This window comes from Ammospiza caudacuta, chromosome 6 (genome assembly GCF_027887145.1).
Source record: "Ammospiza caudacuta isolate bAmmCau1 chromosome 6, bAmmCau1.pri, whole genome shotgun sequence".
NCBI classification, from domain to species: Eukaryota; Metazoa; Chordata; class Aves; order Passeriformes; family Passerellidae; genus Ammospiza; species Ammospiza caudacuta.
Window position 1 is genome coordinate 42,522,674 of NC_080598.1, and position 23,298 is coordinate 42,545,971.

Here is a 23,298-nt window from a genome sequence, read left to right on the forward strand (position 1 = left end):
GGTATGGCTTTCACCACACCCTCCTGCTTTAACAGACTCCCTGAAACTTCCAAGGTAGATTCTAGCCATCTGTTTTAGCTACAGTGACTTCATCCCTGAACACAAGCCACAGCCAGTGAGCAGACTCCAGGCTGTATGAAACAAATCAGACCTGGAGCATTCTGACAATGCACAGCCATTGCTCAGAGCCAGCTCTGGCTGCAGCTGCAGCAAGTGAAAGGGCTGCACACTCCCTGCTGTAGTTAAATGAGCTGCTTCCCCTGCTCCTCATCATATCTTTCAAGATTAAGTTAATTAAAACAAAGCAGAAAATAGGTTAGACCAAACAGATTAAAACCACATTTATACAACAGAAAGGCAAATAGGTTACTTCCCAACTCTATTTAGTAAGGCAGTTACCCATAAAATGCCATAGCTTGCAGAGATAAAATCACCATTCTGCAACTGTTTAAACCAGAGGACACAGAATTTGCTTTGTTTCTGGCTTTTTCTGTGCCACTTCCTGAAATCCTGAACCCTTCAAAACCAAACTTCAGGTTCAGATGCTGCTGAGCAATCACCATCAGATTTATCTGCTACATAAACCTCCCTTCTGAGGCCGAGCCCTGAAAGGCACCGAAACAAGTCCCAATATTGCACTTTCCTGGAACATTAAAAGCTGTAACTGTATTTATTTTATCTTAATCCCCCACAGCATCTCTTCAGTACACTGGCAAACAGTCTTGCTTACCACATCTGGAAGATCCAGGAAACCGCTTGAACAAGCAGTGCAGTTTTCACACTTGGCAGCAGTTTGGGCTATGGTACCATGAAGTTGAGGAGCTCGAATGAAGTCTGTGCTTGGCACGCACACACTGACCAGCCACTCTGACAAGCCTCACAGCACAGTCAGCCACTGCAGGGCACAGCAGCTCTCCACCAGCTGAGCAGACATTGCAGCTTTCATTCAGAAGGCACAGCTGTCTACTCTGAGTACAGATAAAACGTCAAACTGAAGCGTTGCAGGTATTCATAATCTATTTAATAGTGGGACACCAAAGAATACTACACATTTTTCTTGAGCACATTAGATTTTGATTTAAGCAATTGCAATTGATGAAGTAATTTCTCAAAAATAGTCTTCTATATTCTACAATCCACAGTTTACTCTATCAGTCTAATAGGTCATATAATGATATTCTGTTTGTGCCAACTGGTCTGATCTTTAGCAAAGCATCCTTCCCATTCCTCCACCACCCCAAAAAGTGTTGACAAAATTCAGCCAAATTTAAAAAAATTGTGTGACTTATTTTAGATTTTTCTGCTGACCTAAACACAATGGGAGCTACTAGTTATACACATCTTATGAACGATGTTGCATTGTAATTCTAGAAATCTTCATGCTGATAACAATAAAGTATTTTATACAGCGATCAATTTTTAATGCTTTATTCATTGATTAAAAGAATATAACATTTAACATAAACCATACAACATCAGTCATCAATTCAAACATTCAGCTGGTTTCCTTACATTTTCTGTCAGGAGTTTTTTTTTAATCTGATCACATTTATAAGATAAAATCTCACCACATCTGGCATATACACACACTGTGCCAGTGGATTCACTCTACTGATGTACATATAAAATCCGCATGGTATGTGCTCACTGGAGACAAAACAGCGCACACCTGTCAAAAGGTCATTTTAATATAAGATGGTAAAACCATTTGTAAAACACATATAAACTTTTTCCATAAATAGAATCATATCTGGACATCTGTTGCATAAATTGTGTTTTCCAAAGCTTACAATATAGCAGCCAGGTCTCAGCACTGCTGGGCACCCACGTTGGCCACTTACTTTATTATTGCAGACTGTCCTTTAAACATTAAATGCACAACATTCGTACCACTTAAAACTGGGGTCAGGTGGAAGTCTCACAGAGACCACGTCTGTACCGCGGTTGCCCTGAAACAGTTACATCGGCTTCTAAAGCCTCTCAGATATAACAAGATTTTAAAACATACTTCATGGAATGTTCTTCATGCATCATAGCAGCTCATACCTGTGATAGAACAAGCTTTGTATTTGTTTCCTTTCCTTCCTTTACATTCACTATTCACAGTGAAACAGGTGCATGTTTGTTAAGAGTTCTGAGGTTGCTGACTGAGCCACAGCACAGCTGTGTACCACAGGTCGAAATTCGACCTTATATATTACAATCTAGCAGTATCTGGCTGGCCAAAAGTTGGCCTGCCCCTGCCAGCATGTGGGCACTTCTTCGTTTTTAATCTATTCTTTGGCAGCTGACACAGGCGCTGACAGAGAAAATCCAGTGACTTGGTTGTTAGGGATTTCACGACTAATGTTTGTTTGCAGGTGTAGACCTTTGTATTGAAATCTTCACTGTTATGCGTTTACCTCACCGGAGCGCACATTTCTTGCTTTCTCCTTTTAAACTTTGGCCCAAAGCTAACTTTTAAGGAAGATGACAGAACGTGAGAACAAACAAGGAGGAGCTTGCAAAGAATCCAAAAGACTACAGCTTTATGGAGTGGATGTGTAAGTGCAGGAACCTGAACTGCTAGTGTTTCACACCGCCGTTTAGCAGCTAAGGAAAGCCGAGAATGGAGTTAAGCCATGCTGCAGAACCCGCACGTGAAATCAAGCAAGGTAAGAGTCTTACAGTGAACAGCCCTGGACAGACTTCTCGTCCCTTAAGCCTATTAAGTAGCATGCTACTGGATTAAGCACACAATGACAGCATAGAGATCCACTGGGCTATGGATATGGGTATTAAAAACAGTTGGCTCCCGAGCACAGGACTCCAATAGAATAGCAAAAGAATTCAAAATGCAGTTACTCAATTAAAGTAAAGTTAGCCGGCAACCTCAGACAGCCTTTGGCTGTATCTTTGCAAGGTTTGGTAGACAAGTCCATTAACCGTGAAAACCCTAAACACTGCCACTTTCAGCTTCTAAACCAATACCCGACTACGTTCTTTGATCAAGAAGTAGAATACACATATATAATTCTATATAGCTAATACTGATTAAACACAGCACAAAAGGGGTTAATTCACACTACCGAAAAAACATAATAGGACCCTACTTGCATATGTAACCACAGGAATTGTAAATAAGGAGCTAAATGCCTTCACTGAAGCTTTGCATCTCTCTGTAAAAGTGACGGGTTGGCTCAGTGAAGACACTGAGCAGCTCTATGTCCATGACGGCGTGCCAAGGGCGACCCAATCCGAGAGACACTTGCTCAATGAAATTGTGTACTGGATCCACATCCTGATCAGCCAGTTCTCCTTGGTCGAATTCAATGCTTTCTTCTGTGACTTCCAGTACTTTCAGGTCAGAGCCACGAAGACGAGCAATTGCTATAAGATTATGAGCCCAGACTGTGTAACCTATGGGGAAAGAAAAACAAAGTTGTTCTGTCATTTTCCTACAAGGTATTTTCTTACTCTAGTACTTAATACCAGACCATCCCAGTATCTCTCCCAACCTATTCCATTGTCGCAGAATGAGGCTTTTGTCGGGGATGAGCCATTTGTCGGTGAGGGGAGACTCGGACACTCAATATGAGTGATCAGCAAGTTCCGTTTATTGAAGAGAGCATCAGACACTTATACAGCAAGTAATAAGCTCATGAATATTCTGTAAGCCAAGTGATCTATTGGTTAAACTATACTATCAACTCTTCCTCATTCCTTTGGGCTTACATTCTCTATTTCTTACGTCTCTCTGCCCACTTGTTATCATACCCAGCTAGGCCCAAAGACACGCTATCTTGCAGGTGCAAGACTTGGAATTAGCCACAGCCTTGTACTTTTCTAGTCTCTAGTCAGCTAAATTCCCAACATTCCATCATGTTCCATCTGGCAGAATTCCCCTAGGGCATGGTGGGGGGCTTTCTGGTTTCAAGTGGTGAAGCCCTCATTTTACACTCTGAATAAGTAAGTATAAAAATATTTCAGATCATTTAATCAACCTTTTCTAGATCTTTTTCTCCAACTTGCAGAGCAATGGACTACTGTAAGTATATATAAAACTTCAAACCTCCTGTGATTTACTGTGTAGTAAAATTAGAACGAAAAAAAGTGAGTTATTAATTAACTGAATGCATAAAAGGAATGCTTTAAAACTCTGCTTATGCTAGAAAAAAGTATTTGCTTTCATTGCTTTAGAAAGTAGGTTTATTAAAAAAAAACAAAGCCACCACCAAACAAAGTCAGCATGCACACAAACCGAAAGCCTCTTCATGTCATCCCAGTGTGTGTTTATGTACATATTATATATATATATATATAAATATATGTAAGATAAACTACATGTATCTTTTTATTCTGTCCAAGACAAAATATAATTCCCTCTCTTGACCCTGTATATTAACATTTCTCTTTAAAAACTCCTACTCCCCCCCAGTTACCTGTAAACTTTCTGTGCCCTGGCTAAGAGAAATGCAAAGTTCCTCCCTATTCAGATGCAAACCACAGATGGGAACGTCCCTTTTGGGGAGCTCTGCCAAATCAGCCCTTTCACTGCAAAAGGAAAGGCTCATTTCTGCCATGATCATCATTCTTGCAGGTGCTAAACTTCTTGGTGAGATGACCACGTAGATTGCAAGTAAAGCTGCAGTCTGCACAATATTTGAACTGGGAAAGATGAAGTGCTGAGCAGTAAAAGTTAACTGTGGTTTGGTCCTCCAACAGTGCAGTTAACATCCTCTACATCATAATGTATCAAAATAGATTGTCAGAGAACGAAGAAAAGATGAATAAAAGAAATTTCTGTTCTGTTTTCTTTTATGTCTCTGGAAGTATGTTGGTTAGGGTAGGTGTTCAACAAAGAAGCCTGCACATATCTGTAAGGCTCATTTCTGGTATATTAACCATTACAAATGCACGAATTCCCACAATCTTCATCTACTGGATACTTCACCTCCAATACAACCGTCCACAGAAACTGTTTTAATTCAGGCAGCTTAATTCAGTGTCCCTTCCTTAACAGGGACATTGAACTCAATGGAAAATTCCTCCCTGTATGATGACACACTCCTGTCAGGACATGGAGCTCACACCACCTTCCAGTTATCTTGACTGTAAAGGAACTTACCAAAGAAATCTTTGAAAGCAAGTCCAAGAATAAAGGAAAAAAAAAAAAAGGAAAAAAAAAAAAGCCTGGTACACAAAACCCTTTACCATCATTTGGGCAGGTATATGGCTTTTGCTGTAACTTTTAATGGTGAGGTCCTCTATGCACTAGAACAACCATCTTATTCCCAACTTAATCTCATTTTCTCATTTTAAATGAACTCTCCTTTCAAAAGCTCTGCCTGAAATTTCTTTGTGACATCCCAGCTGCCAAACAGTCTCTGTCCAGCTAAGTATTCAGAAGTAAATGATCACTTCACTACTGGTATCACTGAACAACAAATTTACCATGAGCACACTGCAATTTATTCTTCCTTGCTAGTAAAAATTTCAACTTTAGTTTTACTCATGGACAGAATAAAACTTCACCATGATGTTTAAAACACAGAGTCATAAAAATCCATGTGGAAGTATCCTTCCCTTAAGGAGGAAGAAAAAATAAAAAAGGCCTTTGTTCTCACAGATGGACCATGCTTTTTATTCAGTGCCAGATCATACCACTATGATATCTTACTGTCTCCATCCCATCCCAAATGGTCACACACTCTTTACAACCCTTTCTTCATTCTGCAAGAATGTACTGAACATCTGCCTTCCTCTGGCTCCTGGACATTTCCACCATTTGTCAGTGGCAAGACAATGACTTCCCCCAAAAGACAATCTTGAGGCAGCCCATGGGAAGTGTCCTTAGCATATGTTTTCCCCTTTCAGTCAATGACAAGTGGCAGCCACAAGTAGATGGAAATAAAAGCTTTTTCAAAAGCAAACTTATACCAGAAGAGGAAACATACACACACACACACAAAACCCTGAGAAGCACTGGAAGCTGAAGAATAACCACTTCAGGAGACAGAAGAAGAAACCTGAGCACTTCAAGCAAATGATGGCACCTTGAACAAAACCATCTTCTTTTCCTGAAGGAAACTTCACAATATAATATGACAAGTGGAGCCAGAAAACATTAAATGGTAAATCTCAGGGAATCCAAGCATGAGGCTAAGACACTGTACTGGATATTTCTTCCTAATAGTGTTCCATCTACAGCTGCTGCTCTCCAAGAACGATGCTTGCAGTATAGTACTAGAAAAGTTATGTCCACAATTTAGAAAAGATCAGGAGGCATTTAAAAGCAGCTTAGCCAGCTTCTGCTGCAAGGAGGGGGAAAAGAAGGGTAAAGAATGCAAATCCCAATGTAACAGTGAGGTGATATTTGGCCATTTTCTCACACAGGCAGACACAGCATCTCTCCAAAGACAGGCGATGCAGCAACAACCATTTGCTAGACAGAAGCATAAGGGATGTTTGCTTTCCCAGTACTCTGCACAGACTAATAATTTCTACTGAATAGAGACACATGCTGATATGATACTTACACTAGCTTATGTTCAGATGCTTCACTAGCTTTTAAAGTTAGATGATATATTAGAGGGCTTTTCTGTAGCAGGAGTATAATTTAAGGTAACACAATTTTAACTTTTTTTAAAGGTCCTCAAACATGTCCTGATCCAAATTCTAGAAGAAACTGCTAAAAGCCACACCTAGGTTGGCACCCAAAATCTGTCTCACCGGGAAACTATTAAGGAGAGACAGCCCAATTGATCATACCTTCCCTGCCCCCAGCAATGATTTTTCAGTAAAAGACCAAAGAAAAAAAAAGAGCAAAACAGAAAATACAGCAGGACCTTCTGACTTCAACTGATGGAAATCTGAATGTCCACCTCCTACTGCTGAAGGTCTCCTGTTTGCACTGAACAACTGGAGATTTACTCCCCCAAGCAGACTGATGAAACACATTTATTCTTATGCAACACAATAGCCATTGCTTAACTCCTTCATGCATCAGCAAACTTGGTCTTGGTAAGCTGATTCCAGCACAAATAAAAAACATTATTCTGCATTGTTTCAGTTTTGAGTGCCTTAAAATTTGCCAGACTGCTGTAACTTCTACCACCAAGTTCTCTATTGATGACAGAGCTGAATAAATTCTAAAAGTTATTTGCTACTATATGGCAAATAAATAAGTGGGATAAACCTAGCTCTGGTATTACTGGTGAAACCAACACACTCAGTGAGGAAACCCCCTCTACATACTTTTCAGCCTTCATCTGCTGGTAGTCTTACCAAATTGGTAACACGTTTCTTCTTCTCAGCTTTGGGCCACTTAACCCGTGTTATTTACAAATGGGAAGCAAAATCATCTAATCTTGCCAGCATATGGCCTCACAGAAAAACAGCAAATGTTTTCAGTTCATGTACAAGTAACCAGTCACTTAATGGAACTTGCACAGTGCAGACCACTTGCAGGATAAGCCTCCTGGAATGCTCACTTCTTAAGTTATCCTCATTTCTATGAGGAGTTTAATAAAATCCTATGTGACTTCTCAACAGAAGTTAGTAAGACACATGCAGGTTTAAAACTCATTTACATAAAACACCTTCAACAACAGCATGTACAGCAACAGTGCAGCAGCCTTTTGTATAACATGCCACTAAAACACACTATGATTAGAAAGGCAGAAGGCTTGTAAGCATTTAAAAGTCACATACTATGCCCATGCAATGTGTTACCTACCATGAACAGCTAGGAGAGACAGTCTTGTGCACCTCCAGGCTAACAAGACAAGAGGATCTTCATTCCGGTTGTCACTGAGATCTGGGAAGGCAGACATATCTATCACATCATTCATTAGTATAAAATGAGTGAGGAACTTGTCATACTGCCTGGATATGAGATCAACAACAGCTCCTGAAACACAAGTGACATAGCTGTCAAAGTGAATCCTCTCTAGGGGGATACTGGGCTTAAGAATCCTTAACATATCATCACTCTTGACATCAAAGGCCATTATATAGACCCGAAGATTAGTGCTGTTGCGAGTCAGCGCCTGCCAATTCTCATCTTTTGGCATATTGTCCAAGGACTTGTGCATTATGGAAACACTGTGGACCAGGAGAGACAGTCGATGCAAAGGCACATGGTTGCTGTCAGCCAGGACTCTTGCCATTTCAGCTGTGAAATCACAGAAATCCAAAGCGAGCGAACGCAGATTCACAAAGCGCTCCAATTCGACCGCAGTGATAAGAGTGGTATTACCAGGGATGTGGTTGTCCAACAAGCTCAGATGTTCCATGGTGTTGGCTATGGGGTTTGATAAGGAGGACAATGATGTGGGAGTTACTATTTGCAGCATTAACCCACAAGACAGCCATTTCAATTGCCTGCTATTGCCTAATATCTCTTCAAACAGCTGTTGGATTCTGTAAGTAAACAAAACAGACAATGATCCTATTAAACATGGTTTAGTCTTACCAACTGCATACCATTCAATTGTTTCATTCAAGAAATACTCTTCCCTCATTTATAGCCTTATTCTGCAGGAAGATACTATTATTATAGTTCTTATGAACTGCAACCAGGCTGCAGACCTCCCAGAGCATTTTAACATCCACTGCACTTAAAAGGTTAAAACTGTAAACTAAAAGAAATAGGTACTTTGTCTTTCAAAAATGGTGACACACCATGAGCCTTCACTTCATGTATTTTCCAGCATATATTTAACACCCTCCCACATACATTTTAAGGTTATGCAAATAAGAAAACCTGTAATGCTTTTCAAATGCAGCTCTTGTTTTTAAAAACAGCTTTTTGTATTTCCTAACTTGTCCAAAACTGCAAATTTAGTATGGAAAAAAAGTAATTTTCAATGAAAAGTAAAAAACTTGGTGTTGAGAGTAAGTTAGAATGATGTAACATTACCTGCTTAATTTGCTCATCAGAGGGTAAGGAACAAACATACAAGAAGATACTTTAAAGTAATTCCAAACGTACAACTAACTGGATTTTCAAGAGCCAACAGGTTCATGCTTTACCAAAACAACTTAGACCCAGTAACATTTCAACTTCAAATTATCAGTGCCAGATTACTATGAACTTATTCTGATGCACTCACCTCTCCTACCCCTTTTTATAAGTGAATAGATGTTCTTTACATTAAGATATTTTGCTCAAGAATGCAACAGAAGTATTTTAATTTTTCAATATTAAATTCTAATAGTACAGTCACACTCTAAAAAAAACTTTCTCCATGTAAGGATTTTTCCAGTCTCCATTCCAAAGCTGTAACAGCCCAAAAGAGTCCTCCTGCCCAAATGACAAGTGTTCTTTCAGCATATTAAGACACATGTGTAGGAAAGTATTTGATCTCAAGCCCTGGTCAGCATTACAGAGAAGCAGTTGAGCCAGGCTATGACATCAAGAAATAAGATGCCATAAAACCATAAAATATCAAGAAATAAGATCCAGTATAAAAACAGCAGAAACTTTTGTTCCCCAAATCAGGTAATGGTTTTGCACAGAACATTTCTTTTACTGCTATGAGGATCTGTATAGTTTATACATCTAAGCAAAAAAAATAAAACATTTTATTCTCATCCACATAAGAGAGATAATGTCCAGGCAAAATTAAAAGGTTTAGGCCAGTATCCTGACTGACAGCAGAGAAACACTAGCACCCTAAGGTGACAGACATGGGGCAACTTATCAAATATCTCTCTAGTTTCCAAAACTTTGAACTCAGTTCTGAGCAGAGGTGGCTTTATATATTTTGCAACTCTCAGAGACTTCACTTCTACAAATTCATTCAGGTTCCCCCCTTAGGGGAAAAAGGGTTTAGCAACCATAACACCCAGTAATAAAGAACTTTGCAGTGTGATTATCTCCTCTTCTTGCTTGCTCTGAACCTGTCACCTACTACCTCTGATGCCCCATAACCCTTCTGTTGTAATAAAGTTGAAAGATCAGTGCTCACTCATCCTCTCTCTTGGCAAATCCTCATTCATCCCCTCCCTTGCCTACATGTTCTTTCTTCCTTCTCCTATGAAGTTACTGGGTTTGCAAGGCCTGACTTCACCCAAATGGAAAGGCTGGTGTGGTTACTGTATTTATTTTACACCTCAGTTCCCAAGGTTTTACCTAGGATAGTCATCAGATAAAAAGACTTATATTTCCAGATTTCTCCAAATATTTTTATTTAAAATTGAGGACTCACAACTGTGACACAAATGAAACTGTTTTAAACAACAGGTAAGACCCACAGAACAGTGCAGTTTTTCTATTTTATTCCTGGATTTATCTAGAGTTAAGAAGAAACTCACTTGATCCTGGCAAGGTTTGTTTCATCATTATTCTTCCCAATGCTCAATTGAAGGCAGATTATCTCACAATCCCCCAAAGAAAAAGATTCTACTACAGCAATCCCAAATTTCTTCCAAAGACTCTTCCCTCCCCCCAGACACATCTACAAAAGGTGCTGTAATGGTTGCAGCAATGGTAGGATTTATTTTGTAACAGCCCAGGTAATCAATCTTAATAGTGCTTTCATTATTTTACAGAACTGTTGATGACAAGTTAATTTTGAAGTGGTCAGTAGAATGCTACCATCTATATGCCTCACCACACTAAAAATCTGTTTAAATTTGGGTTCTCATACACCTTAAACATCTGAGTTTAGAAAAATACTGTTTTAGTGCCAGCAAAATTTAATAAAGAGAAATATGACACAAAACTCTGCAGCTCTAGAGTAGCTTTTTTCCCTAGTGGGAACTGCAGTAAAGAACTTTTTAAAAGAGAGAATATGATTTAATGCAATCAACTTTTTATTGCAAGCATCAAAATATTTACACAAGTATGCAGATTTGTGCTGCTACTCTAATGACTGTAGGTCCTAAGAAAACTTTCTTCAGTTTTTAGCCAGACAGAGATCAAACATGTCAATAGAGAACATTTAACAGTAATAATTTCTGAATTGTTTTTAATACCTGCTTTTTAAAAAGGCCAGACAGAAAGCACTATATAAGACAGAAGTAATTAATTTTAATATATTTCAAATAATTTTTAACAGCCTAGCAGGTTTGGTTTTTTCCTCCCCTGCAAATTCTTATGCACATTCTATTTTTCATAAACAGATTGCATCTCACTTCAGTTTGCAAAAATAGCCTGAACTGCATTCTGAAAAATAGACACGTGAATTCTTGGAAATTAACACCCACTCTATTACCATGTTAATTTTACCCCAACTGCCCAGCAGGTACTACAACATCTATGCTAACTTTACACAGTTATTTCAGAGCTCACTTATAAAACTGAAATTTGAGCATATAACAGAAAATGCAAGCAGAATTCACTCAGCACATGCCAAAAAGCAATGCAGCCTAATAATGCCTCAACAAGTGCCATCAGCCCCCTTTGCTCCCTGCAGGCAGCAATTATGGGATGGTCACCATTGACCTGTAATCTACACATTATTATACTGAAACAAACAACTTAAAATATTTTTTAATGTACTTTCACAATTCATGTCCCAAATGGTGTTTTTATCCAAAGGACAGACCAAGGCCTGACTAAACAGGCACAGTTAGTGTTTAAGCTCCCAAACCAGTCCTAACCAGGACTGAAGCACATCCATGGCCCTGACAGGTAGCAGACAGATTACTAAGGTCCATATGGAGGCCATTTGTTTAATTAAATACTATCAATTAAAATATTTTGTTTAATAACAGAGGCTAAACTGGTTCTTTTGGAAACCAAACTATCTGAACCACATGGATCAATCATGAGAAGCAGATTTCAGAAAGCCAAAATTTTAGACAACTACCCTTTATTCAACTCAAGACAAATGAACTGTTTACACCAAGCATCCCAACACTAAGAAACAGAGTTGTAAAGAGAAGTTTAGAAAGTAACCAGGGACACACATGGTGTATAGAAAAGGAATAAGCATCACAAACTTATGCAAACTTGTGTTTTTGAAAATATGCTCCAAAGCCTCCTCTGCCTCAGGAAAACGCTTAGCCTTAAACCTGAGGAAGCATCCTAATGGCTCTGCAGAGCTGAGATTGCACCTACAGTCTGTTACACCCAGCTCAAAGTCACATTTCAGGAATCAACTTTTTTTTCCCTGACTGCTTTAACTGCAGGAAGTTTCTGAAACAGCTAATAAGGTTCATCACCATACAGGTTCCAAAAATCCTCAACTACCAGTAACACAGGCTCCAAAGATTGCTTACACCTTTCACTCTTAGTTATCAGCATTCACATTTTGCAACTTACTGATGCAAACCCCAAGTGCAAAAAACAAGGCTAAGAAGCCATAAAGATTTACTTTCTGAACTAAGTCTGCTGCTAGCTCTCAGACTTCAGACAACTGAATAAAACAGTCAGCTTTCCTTTAATTTAGACAAGGACTAGAAAGTCCCAAATACACTGTTCTATTTTAGAAAAAAAAAAAAACAAAACAACCTACCAACAATAACCCCCCCCGCAAAAGAAAGAAACAACAAAGGAAAACACCACACCCACAAAAAAAACCCCAAAAACCAACCAACCAAAAACTCACAACAAGAAACAAACAAACACAAAAACCCAACACCAAAATTAACTAAACTAAAAAGAAGTAGCATTTATTATTTATTTGCTCATTCCAAAATGTGCAAAGGTTAATATTAATCTAAAAGACAAACAAGTTAGATAATCAGTTCTGAAATGTCTATGGTTCCAAAATGTGAATACTGGCTTGAAGAAACGTTTGACCATGCACTCAGCTGAGTAAACATCTGCTTAGATGGCTCCCTTCAAGTTCCTTTGCAAAGATTTGATAATATACTTATATTTTCACAAAGGGTATCAAACAAAGGAGCTTTTACTAAATGAGCCTTTTACCTGCACACAGCACTACAGTACATATGTTAGACAGAATCACAAACTGCTCCAAGTTCTGCACTGGAAACATAACACATGAAAAAGACACAGTATGTGACTCACAGCTCTATTTGCACTGGTTTGCAAATTTAGGTCAGGACCAAACATTCAGTTTGATGACTGTATTCACATACATACATTAATCTGATAATATACCTACACTGGTTCTAAAAATCACTCAAAACAAAAAATAGTAAACACCTAGAGTGGCTGTACTTACTCTACTCCCAAGCTACTGGGTGAAAGATGTTTAAACTGACACAAATTAAAATTATGGCATTCAGGTTTTATTGTATCAGAAGTTTTAGCAGTACTGCTAAAATAGCTAAGTCTGCATCACTCCCTCTGTGGTAATTTATTCCAGAAGTCAGTAGCTGTTTACACTGTACTTAACCTTTTCCAAAAAGAACAAATAACTATTTGGATTAGAAGCATTCAAGGACTGTCCTGTAATGTAATGGCAAGCTAAAATACACCTCTGAACTATACAAGCACACTGGGAGCTGTGATCTTTCAGGAATTCTGCAAATACATAACCTAGTTTTCAGATGCAATTTGAAATAAGTTGTAGCAGTTCCATGTTTCAACAGTTTCTCTGTTTCTCTCTCAAGTTTTGAGCAAACTTGAAAGAGAACATAAACACAAATATGTTTTTAACTCTTGTGAAATACAACAGATTACTTCCTATTCTAATTTTTTTCATGTACAGCAATAGTAAGAGGTGCTGGTAACAGCTCCTCACCCCTCCTCCCCTTCTATGGCATTAATATAATATTGTTTCTAGAACACAATGAAAAGAGAAAAGGATTCTCATCCTACTGAGAATGGAGGGAAAAAACCCAAGAAAAATACAACAGCCAAAAAACCAGACTACTTCATGTAAATAGCAGGAACAAGAACTTAGATTTTCACCCTGGTAAAAAACTTAAAGCTTCTCAGTCACGTATTTCAGGAACTTCTGAAAGTCCTGTTGTTGTTGTTGTTATTATTATTAATATCTTGTATTTGATAATTTACAAATATAACTTACTGCTTAATCTTCTTGCCATCAGGATCAACCTTTCCAAGGTAGGTATTTGATATGGTTCCATGTTGCTGCAGAATGCTTATATCCCCAAAGAGACTTAACTTCTGGAGGTTCCTAGGAAACAACAAAATAAAAAGGAATTTGTACACAAAACTAAAATAGTGAGGGAAATCATTCTGGATAAGACAAACACAGGCAATAAACCCCACTATTACATGGAACACATAGCCTCTGTTGGGAAACTTATGCAGGCACTCATGGAACTACAGCAAATGAGACCAAAGGGGAAGAGGACTACACAAACTGCTGAAAGCAGCTGTAAGATCAAATACTGCTTTTCAGTCTGCACTGGAGTATTTTCAGCAAGCCTGGAGCACCACAAAGAAAACTCAGGAGTGGTTCCACACAATTTTTAATCCCTGGAAAATGTGTGTTAAGTGTCACAATGAAAATATCAAATAGTTACTCCTTTCAACATTTAACACTGCATTTAATGCCCAGGTAGAATACAACCACAAACAACCCTGCCTGAGAACTGATGTCAGCTGGGTTACAAATGAGAGCCCAAACCCGCCTCCATCAAGGCACGATAAACCTCAGACAGGAAAAGCAAAAGTTCCCCACACTCTAATCAAAAGTCTAATTTCTGTTGTATCAAAGTAGGGGAAGCTTTTCTAATATTCCCCATCAGTAAGGAATAGTGCTCCACCATGACATATGATTTTAACCTTTAGAAGGGATACCTAAAAAGAAGTGAAAGAAGAACCTCTGAGTTGATGCTGAACATGACACAGTGCACTAGACAGTCACTTTTCTTTTCCCTAGGTCAGTTTTCTGACTTGCATCAGATCTGTTTTCTATTCCTAAAACAGATCAAGAAAGAGGTATGCAAATGACTGCAGTTTTAAAGTAGCTGTGTAGCATTTACTATTATTATTCTTGTAGCTGACTAAGTTTTGGGTCAACATTTCTTTTATTTATATAGCCTATAAATTAGATTTACTCCTAACATGCAAGGACTAGTCTGCAATTGATAATTAACAAGGCAGAAACTCCAGTTTCACCTCAAATGGACACATAAATTAAATTAATCCTAAACAGTAGATGCCAATTAACCTGTATCTCACAATTACATGAGTTAGCATAAATCCTTATTTCTTCTGGCTCACAAAGCATATACTAGTATTTCAAATCAGCCTTGATGAAAATGCAATATGATTACCATGCTCAAAGCATAGGGAAGCTCTGGTACAGTTCACTACCTCCACAGTACAACCTGATATTCTACCAAGAGAAGACGGGGCAAAAAAGGATTAAGTAGCCAAGTTTTACATTTTTAGTAAGTATGAGTTGCAGTCTAAATTATTACCTATCATAAATCATAATTTACCTATTGTGAAGTTCCTGTACTCAAAAACAGCATCCTGATTGCCTCAAATCTATCCACTGTTGCACCTGCTACTTTTTTCTATAGGAGAACAACAACTTAATAGCAAGATCCATGAGCTCCATATAAAGTCTGACAAATACTGGAGTCATACACCTAGGATTTACAACTGTCTGAAATTCCAAACATTTAATATTTTGTATTTTAAATACAGGCCTATTGTACTGATGATACACTAAAATAAACTAAGCCTTAAAATATGATCAATATTCTACATATTTTGTAGAATATTGTCTCACTAAGACATTGCCTGACCATACTAAAGAATAAGTTTGGCAGGGAAACCTAAAACACTGGCACACCCAACTTGAGAGTATTTTGGGCTCTTTTTTCCTCAAAAGCTGTAAGAGATAATCTGGTATGACAGGGAAGTAGCAGAAACCTCCACCAGATTTGAAAAGTAGTGTTCACAGACAATGCTGTAAGTAACCTTTATCTTTTGATCTTGGTGACTTATTTATGAGAGTCAAGAGCCAAAATGCAGTCTCAAGAACAGTTCTGAATCACCTCCATATTCACATCAAACACAGGTCTGGGTTTGTGCCACTCATACCACCAGCCAATGCTACAGCAGATGTAGGCAGGCATTAAGAGCACCACCAAAGCACAGCACACATGGAACACTAATTGCCAGCACCCCACATATTTTTCCTTCATCTTTTTGACTGTCATTTCATGCAGTACAGAGACAAATGGAAAAGTTCTCTGCCTGAAAACTTAACCAACAACAATATCCTATTATTCTTCTATTCACAGCACAGTTATTACCATCTACAAATCTGATCACAGTTCAACACAGTGTTAGATTTTTGCTACTATTTGCGCTTTTATACAACTCCATGACATTCAGCTCACTGCTCATCTGCATTTCAGAGAGTCCATAAAGTGATTGATATTTAAATAAAATTATTTAAAAGTTACTTATCTTTTGCTAAAAGTCATAATGGCATCTTAATCCTGTGCAACATCCACACATACAGCTGGGGGTAAAACTTGTGTTTTGGAAGGATTTCTGAAACATTTATTTTCCACTAGCTCAAATAGCGTACTAGAAATAAAAAGTTTCTTGCTAGGCTCCATCTTCAGTTTTGGCCAGTCTTTCTTAATACCCAATTTACAAAAAAGCACAAAATGTTCTTGCTTACGTTCAGGGCGAACAAAGTGCTAAGGCACATGTATTACTGCACTAGTTTCTGCCAGTTTCAGCTGCCTCTTTAGACCAATAGAAAACAGTCATTACAAAACATCAAAACCAGATGCAGCCTACTGCTTTGAGCGATTCACCAATTTTTGGTAACTCCAAGAAATACCATACTTCAGCAAGACACCACAGCTTTATAGTAACCTGCATTTTTGTTTCCACAGCAAAGATCAATCAAGTCACACAATTTAACATGCTGCAGAGGAAAAGAGGGGTGTGTGTGTGTGTGTCACTACCTTCCTATCTTCCTTTGTAAGCAAGGAAGGAGGAGTAGAGGAGACAATACTTTGGAATCTTAGAGTTACATAAAAGAACAGGATTTTCCTACTGAATGATCACAAGGTGCTTATTAGCTGTTGTACACACATAAGTGCAAACAAAGTTTGTCACACTCCCACCCTGCCTTCTAGAACTCAATTTTGAAAGATCAGACCAAGAAGAAGCAGATCACAAGGACTTAAGAAAATCATGCCCAGCCACACCCTTTTTCTCAGTAGTAGGTAGAACATCAGCTTTTAAACAGTTATAAGCTTTGTTATTTTGCTACATTTGCTATCATAAACATAAAAGCTTATGGAAAACTTACAGATCACTATAAGCACTATTTTAGTAACTTTTCATTAAATAAATGATACATTCTTAGAGCTCATCAAGGTCCCAATCCTATTACTTCATATGTTGCCACCCACAAAACAACTTGAGCTCGGCTTCAAATGAGAGACAGACCTTGAACATACCTTTTTGGATGGTAACTGGCTGGCAGCAGGAATATTTGTCAAAAAAATTTCAGTTGTTTTTGAAACAAGTAGCAAACAAGTTATTATTTCTTTAATTCCATCAGAACTAGCAAAGGTCACTCCAAAATATTTTTCTTGAGACTTAACACACAGATTTGCTTAGAAACTAAAAATTTCATGTTGTACAGAAAATGCTCTTAGTAGCAAAACCATACATCATTCTCCTCTAGCCAAGAGAGCATTTAGAAATTTCATTACTTTTAGTAATTACTTTTCTTAGGTCCTGCAGTATTGTAAATCCTCAAGGAAATCCGTAGCCATTTAAAATACATGATTTTTCTTGCAAGGAGGAAGGTTGCTACTGCATTGCTTAATAATAAATTTAAAACTCCAAAACAACTCTACACAGTTAAGAAACAGCATCACAAAGGCAGATTTCTTCCTTTTCAGCTCTGAAGTGTATAATGGAACATTTTTTGAACTTATCTGCCAAAAAGCTATCACAAGGGCTGACAGGAGTTATGAAAGACTGTCCTGTTCTAAACTTAATTCCAAAAGGAATGCACTTACAGCAATTCAGCCACTGAAGAAGTTAAAAATTTCCATTTCCATTATTTTGGAAATTACAACTGCTATCTTGCATACAGTGAAATGCAGTGAAAACAAGAAGGAATTATTAACAGCCCTTGAGTTACAGATAAATAAAGAGAAGCAGAGAAATTAATTATGGACTGCAGTCCCTCCTTAGACAAAACTAAGCATCAAGCAGGTGGCAAGGTCTCTCGTTTAGACATTAGGTGGTCACAGTAAGAACTAAGCAGCAATTTGGCACGTGGTAATACTCCTCCTCACCTCTTTTCAACCTCAAAGATCTACTTAAAGAACTAAAACACAGTGTTCTACCAAAGAACTAATAATTTATAGGTAGTTACTTTGCAAGGAAAAAACCCCTCAAACATCAAAATAAACTAAAAACCTAGTCTGTTCAAGGGAAAAAAAAAAATCTCTATTCTGAAAGTAAAACTGAAAAAAGGTCAAGTACTTAATGTAAATTATGCCACTCTTCCCCCAATTTTTTAAATGCCCATTAAAAAAAGCCTGCTGTAATAATCAGGTACCCTGTGTTACCCAGTCATGCATCATTCATTTCAAGCCAAAAGAGCAGCATATAAATGATTTAGAGACAGCAAGAGAGTATGGCAATGCAAAATCCTATCAAAGTCGGTAACTTTTCTTCCCTGCTTTACCACCAAAATGATACTAATATAGCAGAGAATAGGTACTGGTGAAACAACTACTTCTGCACAGTGTTTTACTGCAGTCCTGAGTCCCACTGTGCATACAGAATCTGTAAAATGAACTTCAGAAAGCAAGTATCCTAGTACAGATTTTGGATAAGGCCATGGAGAATTTTTCAAAAGAAAAAGTGTATCAAAAGCCTTCTCACATCGCAGTTAATTTTGACAGCCTCCAACTTCAGTGAGGAAAAAAAGAAACAATTTAGTTTTCTAACAACATGCCCATGCAACAGCTCCTATAGATACTACTTATTTTAAAATTCCAAGCCCATGTCATGATATCTGCCTCAGATCAGACAATCACCACAACCACCTCAATATTTTTTCCTCTTATAATACTAGCTGGATTTCCCACAGAGTCCACAGTTAAGTGAAAGCTCCTGAAATGCAAGAGGAGACCAATCAAGCGGACGATCACGATTCACACAGCAAGGATTCACAGGGCAAGAAATGAATTAAGATAAAGGTGAGCTGGACTAACGAGCTGTTTTCTGAAGTGAGGTCTGTAACTCTCAGCCATCGCAGCTGCACCACAGGAAGGACCTGCTGGGGGCAACAGAGCAGAGGAACTGAAAGCGAGACTTCACACACCACATTTGCATTCATCTCAAACCAACGAGGAACTGCATTTAAAGTTCTCTTGCTTCAATTCAAAATAATAAAGACACAAGGAAGGCCTCAAGCTACTCTCTCATACCTCTGGAATCAAAGGGGATGGTAACAAGATCATGACTCAGGTGCAGTTAGTTTTCTAAAGGCCATCCTCAAGGTTTAATTAATCCTAAAGATGCCCTAAAACACTTGCAGCTTTTTTTCTTCCCTTGATAAGTGAAGCTACATGCGCACAGAGGGGAAATAATATTAACTATTTCCTATCCTAAAACCTACATGGCTTTCCAAACTCATCATAACCAAACTGTAATATCCTTGCTTTCCTTACAGGCTGACTAGAGGCCACACATTAGGATATCTGATTATCATCTTATTATCTATCACACCCCCACACAGTGAAGAGAATTTTTGTCTTAAGGACCTCAAAGCTCAGGAAATTAGCTAACCTGCCAAAATAAGTGTGTGGAAAACACATCTCAACTACAAACCACACGAAAATATTTCTACCATTTAAATTCAATTGGGCCAAGAAAGTCCTACATGCAAACATATTTTTCAATGAACAAAAGAACATAAAACCTCCTCAAACCTCAGACAGGCAGTTAAAACGAGAGGTGGCATGAAAGCTCAGCTTTTCTACAGCGAAAGACCTCACAGCTGGAAAGGCAAAGGTATGTTATTGGGGCAGTAATTCAGCGTGCCAGAGCTGTAATTTTAACTCCCCCTTACTAGTTTTTCATACCTTTTTGCAAGCATACACAAGGTCTAAACTCTGTCCGTAGTAAGGCTTATTTTAAGTGCGAAAGCTGTCTTGTTATGCAGTAAATTCAGACTCCTGGCTCTCACTTGCTCCGTTCGAGCTGCATTCCCCGCTTCCATCCAAAAGACGAAGAACTTCTTATTACCGCAGCTGTATTTGTTTTGCGTATCGACCAGCCCCCTCGCCGACTGGACGTCTGAGCCTATACTCCTCCTCAAGCTACACTATATGATAAAAATTAGGTAGTTTGAAGCGGCGCGTCCCCGTTTCTGCCCAACTCAGAGATTCTCTCACACACACACACACGGCGCAGCTCCGAGCCCCAGCACGAACCGGCCGCCGCCGGCTCGGGCGTTGTTTCCGCCCGCAGAAACCGGCGGGACGGCCGGACCGGGCCCCGCGCGGCCCGGGGGCTCCGTCTGCCCCCCCGCCCGGCACGCCGCTCCCCCGGCCGTACCTGTTGTTGCGGACGCTGCTCAGGACGCACAGCACCAGCTCCAGGTAAGTCCTCAGCAGGTCGAGCCAGCGCGGGCTCAGCGGCGGCGGCGCCTCCCCGTCCCCCGCCACCGCGGCGCCCTCGCCCGCCGCCGCCCCGCCGCCGCCGGTGGGGTAGTTGTCGGCGGCGAACTGTACGCGGAGCTCACGGACGAACCAGCCGCACTTGCGCATGAGGAACTCGAGGCGCGGGCGCTCGGCGGGCGAGACGCGGAGGCTGAGGCGGAGGCGCGGCCAGAGCGCCGGGTAGAAGAGGCACTCCCGCCAGTGCGAGCAGGCGGCCGAGGCCCGCAGCCGGTCGGGGGCGGCCAGGAAGGAGAAAATGTGGACCACCAGCTCGCTGGGCAGGGAGCCGGCGCCCACCGCCTCCCCGCACACCGACATCCCTGGCGCCGGCCCCAGCCCCGCGGCGGCGGCCCCGGGCGGCGGCCCCGGCCTGGCCTGCGGCTCCTGCGACACAAACAACAACATCAATGACACGGCGCGGGGGGGCGGGCGCCGGCCGGGACGCGCCTGCTGCCGGGACGCACCACCAGCGCCGCCGCCGGGGGGGAAGGCGAAGGGGAGGAGCGGCCGCTACCACTGCCCGGCACGGCGGGGAGAGGTGGGCCGCACCACCCAGGCCTGAGGGCGACGTGCGAAGAAAGACACCGCCGGCGCCGCGCTCTGTTTATGCGGGGCAGCCAGAGCCGCCGCGGCGGAGGGAGGAGGGTTCCCCCGCGGAGAAAATGGAACGTGCCGGCGGTGGCCTGGGAGGCGGAGCCGGCGCGCCCGCCTCGCGGGGGACGTTGGCCGTTCCCCCCCCGTGCCGGCGGCGCGGCCCCCCCGCTCCCCGCCCCTCCGGCGGCTCTCAACGCAGTGCGGCGGAGGCTCTGCCCGGGGCGACGCCCGGGACCGCGTTCCCTGCTGTGGGCTCCACAGGGGGAGCGGCCGCCGCTGCCGGGGGGCAGGCGCAGGACGGCCCCCGGTGTTTAGGAAAACTTGGGAAGGGTGTCTGGTGATGTCTGGTGGCGGCGGCGCCGAGGCCCGTACGGGACCGCACGTACGCCTTTGAGCCAGCAAAATTACCTCAGCAGCATTCCTGCTGCTGCCGCGGGAAACGCGCTGACTGCGCAGGAAAGGTGGAGCGCGGCAGAGTCCGACATGTGACACAACCGGGTGCGAGCCTGGGGCGATGCAGGAGAAAATGCTCCAAATCTTAGCACTCTTCAGTTTCTTACATCTCACGCGCTTTTATAACACCCGTGCCAACATCCGCTGTAGGTGTGTAAGGGTGACTTCTGTGCATACAGAGTTCTGAGAGAATTTAAGTCTGTTACGTGCTGATGCTGAAAGGCTGAACAACAAAGTGCTGATAATTGCATATATTTTTATAATTGAAAAACAACTTATCGAAATAAAATTGAGTACTGTCAGTATCTTGGAATAATAGACACAGTTTCTTTAACAACTTTATATCTGAGTGTTCAGAAATGCATGCACAAAATAATAAAAGATGCGCTAATAGAAATGAAGTCTAGACTCCTCTGTATATGGAGTAGGCACACTTTATAACCAGATTCATTAGCAACCAAATCCAAATCAGCTCTCTCCCTTTACTCCATGACTAGCTGTGTCTGCTGTCTCACAGCAGGGGTGAAAAAACAGCATCACTTTTTCTTTAAAGCTTTTCTTTAATCTGGTCCTGGGGGATATGTGTCTTCCATTTCCCCTTGATTGGAGAGAAGGAGCCTGTAGAGGCAGGTGTTGCTATGAAAGCAAAACTATAGAAAATTCCCAGGGCCAGTTCTCTCATCAGGGACTGGTGCTGCTTCACACACCTGCACAAGTTATTTGAACCAGCATAAACAACTCAGGTAAGTGCTGTGCTACTCCCACTGTGTATTCCACCAAAATTCCCCAGGCAGTCAAGATGCAAGTTCTGCAGCAGCCAAACTCATCTGGCCTGGAAGGATGCAAATGAAAGGAACTTATGCGCCTACATGTCTCCATATTTTAATATCTACTCAACGACTCCCCATTGTTGAGCTGGTGATGAGTCAAAGGACTTCCAAGATTACTGAGCATCTTAATGTAAAACAGCATAAAGCTTTATGATTCAGTTCCTTTGGATTACCAAAGTAGCATCAAGAAAAGTTGGTTTATGAAGTTAGTAGTTCTGCTTTTATTGCTGCCTTTGTTAGATTGTATTGGATCAGTAATAAAATAGCATGCTGAGTTAGGAAAACTTTCCTGTCTGACCATCCAGGACCTACTCTGGCAGTCACACTCTCACCCACCTAAGATGGGACCGAAATCCCTTCCCAGTGGGCAGCCCCAGTAAGGCTGACTCCCCACACACCCCCATACCCACACCGTCAGACAAGGTTTCTTTACCATCTCAAAGCCAGGTTTCCCACAGCAGAGTCTCACTGGTCCCAGTCCTTAAAATAATTCAGTCTTGATGCAATAACTAAACAGCTTGAGCTGGGATCCTGAACAAAGGAAACCCTGGGTTTTTACCCTCAAAGTCTGAGCATGGGAACATTTGGGGGGCCTTGGCTCCTGCCATGTCTCTGAGTGTCCAGTCACCTGGTTGGGCCACAGGTCCCTGAGCTTGTCAAAGGGTTGGCAGTTCACAGCCTCTTACCTCTGACTCCAGACATCCAGAGAGCTCAATCTGCTGCTTACACTGCAGTGCAAACCAAGCTACCTGCACTGAATATATTCCTCAATATATTCCTCAATATATTTCCACAGTACAGGGAAATGGTCTTTTACTGTTACAGCTGCGTGGCCATTTAATAAGCTCCAGCTTTTTGGGATTCTGTTAAAAAATTC

At 40.9% G+C, this 23,298-nt stretch overlaps 1 protein-coding gene across 1 annotated transcript; it reads right to left on the reverse strand.

Annotated features, from left to right (window-relative positions):
- Positions 1-1,007: 1,007 nt before the first annotated feature.
- On the reverse strand, positions 1,008-20,949 carry FBXO33 (F-box protein 33). The gene is made up of 4 exons (XM_058806702.1): positions 20,441-20,949; positions 13,932-14,042; positions 7,718-8,403; positions 1,008-3,399 (listed from the first exon to the last, which is right to left on the reverse strand). The coding sequence occupies exons 1-4, from the start codon at positions 20,947-20,949 to the stop codon at positions 3,128-3,130; spliced, it is 1,578 nt and encodes a 525-aa protein (XP_058662685.1). The 3' UTR covers positions 1,008-3,127.
- Between the last annotated feature and the right edge of the window lie 2,349 nt (positions 20,950-23,298).